Genomic DNA, 8546 nt, shown 5'->3' with positions numbered 1-8546 from the left:
TGCTGTGACAAACTGTGTCGATGTGTCTGTGGCCATATATGTGGTCTGGTCTTAAATGTTGGTGTGTCTAGTAGACTATAATAAATACATATGAATAAATAAATAAATGCAACTGTTGTGTCCATTTCTGATATGAATAGAATATAATTTGCCATTTAGCAAACGCTTTTAATCCAAAAGCTACTTACAGGGACATTCCCCTTGGAGTAATTGTAGTACTCAAGGGCACACTAGTGGTGTTGTTTCAGGCAGGAGTTGAACTCACAACCTTCCGATCACTAGTCCAATTCACTATTCACTCCACTATCCCCTTGACATGTAAGGATACACATCTGAATGACATTTCGGCATGTGTGGGACATGGCTGTTTGACAATTGGAGCAGATATAAATGGTCCACATGTCATAACAGGGCCAACAGTGTTGGGACGTGCTCGTGGAACAGGGAAAGAGTGCAAAACAAGGCTATATTGTGGGAACTGGACAGACTTGTGCTTATGTGAACAATCAAATATTTATTGCTTGTGTACATGAACAGGCAACGTTTTTTTTAATGTATATCTATCTGGCTAGCCTATGTGTTGCAATTATGAATCTATGACTATCTCTGTATGTCTCTATGTCTATCTATCAATATCTACCAATCTCCTGTCTATTTCTATCTCTGTCTCTGTCAATAAATGTATTCTGTCTAGCGCCCGTATGTCTCCACCCTGACTACAACCCTCGAATATGAGTGAATATGAGTGAATATGAGAGAGAGTTCCACGTCATTTTATGCAACTACCAAACTTGGACCACTGCCTCGTCTGCGGAATGATTGACACACCGGTCAGAGCTGCTCGTGTGACGTACGAAGCTTCGTTCGAGTAATCACATGGTTTTTGCCAATTTGACACAAGCATCGATACATTTGTATCTATTACTCTATCTACCGATACATTTGTATCTATTACTCTATCTATATGATACATTTGTATCTATTACTCTATCTACTGATACATTTGTATCTATTACTCTATCTACTGATACATTTGTATCTATTACTCTATCTACTGATACATTTGTATCTATTACTCTATCTACTGATACATTTGTATCTATTACTCTATCTACTGATACATTTGTATCTATTACTCTATCTACCGATATATTTGTATCTATTACTCTATCTACCGATACATTTGTATCTATTACTCTATCTACTGATACATTTGTATCTATTGCTCTATCTACTGATACATTTGTATCTATTACTCTATCTATCTGATACATTTGTATCTATTACTCTATCTACTGATACATTTGTATCTATTACTCTATCTACTGATACATTTGTATCTATTACTCTATCTACTGATACATTTGTATCTATTACTCTATCTACTGATACATTTGTATCTATTACTCTATCTACTGATACATTTGTATCTATTACTCTATCTATATGATACATTTGTATCTATTACTCTATCTACTGATACATTTGTATCTATTACTCTATCTGATACATTTGTATCTATTACTCTATCTACTGATACATTTGTATCTATTACTCTATCTACTGATACATTTGTATCTATTACTCTATCTACTGATACATTTGTATCTATTACTCTATCTACTGATACATTTGTATCTATTACTCTATCTACTGACACATTTGTATCTATTACTCTATCTACTGATACATTTGTATCTATTACTCTATCTACTGATACATTTGTATCTATTACTCTATCTACTGATACATTTGTATCTATTACTCTATCTACTGATACATTTATATCTATTACTCTATCTACTGATACATTTGTATCTATTACTCTATCTACTGATACATTTGTATCTATTACTCTATCTACTGATACATTTGTATCTATTACTCTATCTACTGATACATTTGTATCTATTACTCTATCTACTGATACATTTGTATCTATTACTCTATCTATATGATACATTTGTATCTATTACTCTATCTACTGATACATTTGCATCTATTACTCTATCTACTGATACATTTGTATCTATTACTCTATATATATATGATACATTTGTATCTATTACTCTATCTACTGATACATTTGTATCTATTACTCTATCTACTGATACATTTGTATCTATTACTCTATCTATATGATACATTTGTATCTATTACTCTATCTACTGATACATTTGTATCTATTACTCTATCTACTGATACATTTGTATCTATTACTCTATCTACTGATACATTTGTATCTATTACTCTATCTACTGATACATTTGTATCTATTACTCTATCTACTGATACATTTGTATCTATTACTCTATCTGATACATTTGTATCTATTACTCTATCTGATACATTTGTATCTATTACTCTATCTATGATACATTTGTATCGACGCACATTGTGTCGGAAGATCGACGCTGTGTCGTGACCAGGGCTGGACTGGGACAAAAATTAGGCCCTGCCATGTGGCTCAGACCGGCCCAACACAATCGGTCCGACACCGCCGATCAACATGCTGGCAGTCTGTTGAATATACCATTTGTAAAAACCCCTATAGAGCGGAGTTTAGTGACATGGACAGCAAGTATACCAATGCAAGTGTGAACCAGTGTACTCACTCACTGTTGACATACTCCACGGTGATGAGACATGGCTGCTGTGCTGAGCAAACAATACCCATACTCAATACTGTTAAGTAGTTGTATAACAAAAAGCTCGGCAGTCATAGGAATAATTACAATTATTTATTAACATTTTAATACTGTTAAGTAGTTGTATAACAAAAAGCTCTGCAGTCATAGGAATAATTACAATTATTTATTAACATTTTAAATACAAACAACATCAAATATCACTCAATATAACACCACTGTAAACAAATTGCAGACAATGCAATAGGGAAGAGAGAGAAAGACACACACACACACACACACACACAAGAGAAATGTGAGACATGGTACAGCAACACATGTAAAAGATGGCTATAGCTGAAAAGATTGGATACTCACCCAGTTCCGAAAGGCTCAGCCCTTTCAATCTCCACCTGGACAATTAATGGCCATATCCGAAAGATAGTGAGAGGAACAGAGTAGAGGGAGGGGCAGAGATAAAGAGACAAGGAGTGAGAAGACATGATAAGTGATTACATAACTGATTCAGATCAGAATCTTCTGGGAATCAAAAAACTGATTTGCAGCATGTCTATATAGTGTATACTTACCGACAACAGAGACAGACAACAGAGACAGACAACAGAGACAGACACCAGAGAGACAGACAACAGAGACAGACAACAGAGAGACAGACAACAGAGAGACAGACAACAGAGACAGACAACAGAGACAGACAACAGAGAGACAGACAACAGGACAGACAACAGAGAGACAGACAACAGGACAGACAACAGAGACAGACAACAGAGAGACAGACAACAGAGACAGACAACAGGACAGACAACAGAGAGACAGACAACAGAGACAGACAACAGAGAGACAGACAACAGAGACAGACAACAGAGAGACAGACAACAGAGACAGACAACAGAGACAGACAACAGAGACAGACAACAGAGAGACAGACAACAGAGACAGACAACAGAGAGACAGACAACAGAGACAGACAACAGAGACAGACAACTGAGACAGACAACAGAGAGACAGACAACAGAGAGACAGACAACAGAGACAGACAACAGAGAGACAGACAACAGAGAGACAGACAACAGAGACAGACAACAGAGACAGACAACAGAGACAGACAACAGAGACAGACAACAGAGAGACAGACAACAGAGACAGACAACAGAGAGACAGACAACAGAGACAGACAACAGAGACAGACAACAGAGAGACAGACAACAGAGAGACAGACAACAGAGAGACAGACAACAGAGACAGACAACAGAGAGACAGACAACAGAGACAGACAACAGAGACAGACAACAGAGAGACAGACAACAGGACAGACAACAGAGACAGACAACAGAGAGACAGACAACAGAGACAGACAACAGAGAGACAGACAACAGAGAGACAGACAACAGAGACAGACAACAGAGACAGACAACAGAGAGACAGACAACAGAGACAGACAACAGAGAGACAGACAACAGAGAGACAGACAACAGAGACAGACAACAGAGAGACAGACAACAGAGAGACAGACAACAGAGACAGACAACAGAGAGACAGACAACAGAGAGACAGACAACAGAGACAGACAACAGAGAGACAGACAACAGAGACAGACAACAGAGACAGACAACAGAGAGACAGACAACAGAGACAGACAACAGAGAGACAGACAACAGAGACAGACAACAGAGAGACAGACAACAGAGACAGACAACAGAGACAGACAACAGAGACAGACAACAGAGAGACAGACAACAGAGACAGACAACAGAGAGACAGACAACAGAGACAGACAACAGAGACAGACAACAGAGACAGACAACAGAGAGACAGACAACAGAGAGACAGACAACAGAGACAGACAACAGAGAGACAGACAACAGAGAGACAGACAACAGAGACAGACAACAGAGACAGACAACAGAGACAGACAACAGAGACAGACAACAGAGAGACAGACAACAGAGACAGACAACAGAGAGACAGACAACAGAGACAGACAACAGAGACAGACAACAGAGAGACAGACAACAGAGAGACAGACAACAGAGAGACAGACAACAGAGACAGACAACAGAGAGACAGACAACAGAGACAGACAACAGAGACAGACAACAGAGAGACAGACAACAGGACAGACAACAGAGACAGACAACAGAGAGACAGACAACAGAGACAGACAACAGAGAGACAGACAACAGAGAGACAGACAACAGAGACAGACAACAGAGACAGACAACAGAGAGACAGACAACAGAGACAGACAACAGAGAGACAGACAACAGAGACAGACAACAGAGACAGACAACAGAGAGACAGACAACAGGACAGACAACAGAGACAGACAACAGAGAGACAGACAACAGAGAGACAGACAACAGAGAGACAGACAACAGAGAGACAGACAACAGAGAGACAGACAACAGAGACAGACAACAGAGAGACAGACAACAGAGAGACAGACAACAGAGACAGACAACAGAGACAGACAACAGAGAGACAGACAACAGAGACAGACAACAGAGACAGACTACAGAGACAGACAACAGAGAGACAGACAACAGAGACAGACAACAGAGAGACAGACAACAGAGAGACAGACAACAGAGACAGACAACAGAGAGACAGACAACAGAGACAGACAACAGAGACAGACAACAGAGAGACAGACAACAGAGACAGACAACAGAGAGACAGACAACTGAGAGACAGACAACAGAGAGACAGACAACAGAGACAGACAACAGAGAGACAGACAACAGGACAGCAACAGAGAGACAGACAACAGGAGAGGATGTCAATACAGACAGAACTGAGGTGAGGTGAGCAACAGAGATAGTTCAGGATGATAACAAACAGTTCAGTATGACAGAGACAACTAATAGAAAGACAACTGTATGATTATAGAGTTTACATGTTCAAGGAAATATTGTATGATAATAGAAAGGTACACTTTAATTTAATTAAAGAAGTAACAAAGAACACATTTATTATCACAATTGCATTGTGTTCCATGTCTTTCTCCATTTAATAAATAATGCCTAGTTGAATGGCTAAACAAGACAACTGTCTGGACAGTACTGCTAGAATTATTCACCTTACCGCTGCACAGATAGACAAAGGGTTTAAGTCCATTCTGTTAACATTAGGTCTACTCTGCTAACAAATATTATTCCAGTTGATTTGTCAGTTGTTGTGCATCATATTTTTGTTGTGTTTGCAGTTTTCCCTTTAATAAGTTGTATATAAAAATAATTCAGTTATATATATATTCTCATGCTAAAATCGACTGTAAATCCAGATTTTAAAGTTGATATTCTTCCCCGTGGAGCATGCCCCCATAACCTGTGCCCCACCCAACATTTTTATCACGAGCTGCCACTGTATACTATACATAGTCCCCCAATTTTAAGGCACTGTAAGCAATGGAACAGATTCATATAATGTCCAAATCAAGCACTCATGTTAAGTTTTTGGTCGACAATCCTATAGAATATGCTTTGGTTGAATAAAGTAATTGTCTTTGCCAAATGCTTTCGCTCTCGTCTTTCGTTCAATGTTCCAAACCTAGAGGGGTTCACTAATTGGGTAGCATCACGCGCCGTGCACGACCTTATCACTGCTGGTGCACGGTACCATCTGATTGGCTGTTGACAATCAAGGGTGCATTCGTTTCGTAAACACGCTCTGTCTGTTCTGCACTCATGGAATGCCTCTTGTCCAATCAAATTACTTGGTCCCTTTATGAAGTTGACCCCCAGTGTGCGCTCCGGTGCTCTCAGAGCGAATTGACGAACGCAGCCATAAAGGCGTCAGGTGTGGGCGTGCGCTAAGCATTATTAAACCTCTTTGGAAACTGCGAGCAGCGGCACTCCCCACGCGTGTCTGGCAGAGCGTGTTTTCCCCTGGTACGGTCTAATCTAACACCATGGTGTCGATAACTGAGGAGATGGACATTCTCCAACTCCAACTGGGACTCCTAGGTCTCATGCAACAGGAAAGACAAACGGACACTAAAAAGTCTGAAAATAATGGGTTCCAGCCTTGGGGAGACTACATGCAGCTAACGGGGGCTGTCCAAGAGATCATGCAGGATAGAACGGAGGGACCCCGAGGCGGCGGCGCCCAGAGCTATGTCCATGTGCGTAAAGACGACGCCTCTTCTGGTCCGGCCAGGGAGACAGGTAAATAAGAACAATATTCCATTTGTTCATTTGCTTTAATGAAATGACTCTGCGAAATGACAATAATTAAACAAGTCCTGAGCAGGGCGAACGCAGGTGTAAACATTAGAACAGAATATATATATATATATATATAAAACATATGACTGTAGTGCAACATTCCCTAACAGGCAGCAGGCCTGCGCACAGACCCGGGAGACGCGCTGGATCGCCTCGCAAGGTCTGCAGTTTCTGCCGCCACAACGGGGAGGCCGAGGGGGTGTTCACCAACCACTGGCTCAAGGACCAACACGGGAACGTGGTCTGCCCCTTCTTGTGGCAGTACGTCTGTCCACTCTGCGGGGCCACAGGGGCCCAGGCGCACACCAAGCGCTTCTGTCCCCAGGTTGACAGCGCCTACACCTCCGTGTACTACAAGTCGCCGTAGGGAAGCGGACGACAAGTGTGCAACGATGCACCGCAAATGTTACAAGAGGATCTTTTAGTTCAGTAAAAGAAAAGGGATGTTACAATAGGATTGTATTAAAACATAAGGTTTGTTTCTGCACGGACGAAGTTGAGTGTGACACAGCCATGTGGAGAGCTGGATGTAGAATGTCAACACGGAGTTATAATAAAAGTGTAAGCAAGAGAAGAAGAAAAGGGAAAAAAAGAGAGAAAAAGAAATGGTTTTGAAAGATTTTTATGTTGTTCACTGTTCACTGTTTAGCTCCCTGTTAGTTCAGTAAAAGAAAAGGGATGTTACAAGAGGATCTTTTAGTTCAGTAAAAGAAAAGGGATGTTACAATAGGATTGTATTAAAACATAAGGTTTGTTTCTGCACGGACGAAGTTGAGTGTGACACAGCCATGTGGAGAGCTGGATGTAGAATGTCAACACGGAGTTATAATAAAAGTGTAAGCAACTTGAGAGAATGCGTTAATCGTCATTTCTGTTAGTCAGAGTACAGTATAGGACTAGGCAGAATTTAACACTGTGGACTTACTAGTAGTTTGGAACAGGCCGATTCGTGTGCTTTTATTATTATTATTTTTACTCGTGTGAGTTTCTGGTTTATTTATTATTTTTGTGCGCGTCTTTGTCACTTATTGTTATTTGCAGTGTGGTTTTAGTTTCTAGTTTTTTAAATGCATGCCTCTGCACTTTGCTTTCTTAACAGCACATTTTGTTTATTCAGTTTATGAATCTGAGGCCACAGTTTACTAAACTGTGCGCACAGTTTATGAATCTGAGGCCACAGTTTACTAAACTGTGCGCACAGTTTATGAATCTGAGGCCACAGTTTACTAAACTGTGCGCACAGTTTATGAATCTGAGGCCACAGTTTACTCTTTTTTTTTTTTCTTCTCCTAGGTGACCCCAGAGGGGCTCCGTATGTTAGAGATGTACATTTATGCATGACGACAATAATGCCAATAACAATGTGATTTTTTATTATGTGGATAACAGACTTTTCCCAATGACTACCAAACCAAAAAGCATAATGCAAACATTTTAAACTTTTAAATTGTATGTTCATGTCTGAACAATAATAATATCTTAATTGGTCAATCCTGTGTGTTTTGAAATTATTGATCACCAAACATGCCTCACATTCCAATGTCGGTCCAATTAAGACTCAATTAGCCTGAGTGCAGCTGAGTCCAATGTGTTGTGAGGATGTGTGTATGAAAAATAAGGGTCTTTGTGGCGTTCATATATTCTTGTCCTCTCTCCTTTATTACTTATAGCA

General features: G+C 40.0%; 1 protein-coding gene across 1 annotated transcript; it reads left to right on the top strand.

Moving 5' to 3' along the window:
• The first annotated feature begins 6512 nt into the window (after window positions 1-6512).
• On the top strand, window positions 6513-8028 carry LOC308163191 (nanos homolog 3-like). The gene is made up of 2 exons (XM_080550708.1): window positions 6513-6814; window positions 6985-8028. Exons 1-2 carry the CDS (start codon window positions 6559-6561, stop codon window positions 7239-7241), a joined length of 513 nt encoding a protein of 170 aa, XP_080406834.1. The 5' UTR covers window positions 6513-6558; the 3' UTR covers window positions 7242-8028.
• Window positions 8029-8546: the final 518 nt, after the last annotated feature.

The sequence above is a fragment of the Nansenia antarctica genome (genome assembly GCF_963989245.1).
Source record: "Nansenia antarctica genome assembly, contig: SUPER_7_unloc_1, whole genome shotgun sequence".
NCBI lineage: Eukaryota > Metazoa > Chordata > Actinopteri > Argentiniformes > Microstomatidae > Nansenia > Nansenia antarctica.
This window is presented reverse-complemented; position numbering and strand designations above follow the sequence as displayed.

Bases quoted from the DNA above. Each gene is read 5' to 3' on its own strand.
- LOC308163191 (XM_080550708.1), top strand. From the start codon at position 6,559: ATGGTGTCGATAACTGAGGAGATGGACATTCTCCAACTCCAACTGGGA. The intron at 6,815-6,984 runs GTAAATAAGAAC...ATTCCCTAACAG, and splicing joins TGGTCCGGCCAGGGAGACAG to GCAGCAGGCCTGCGCACAGA.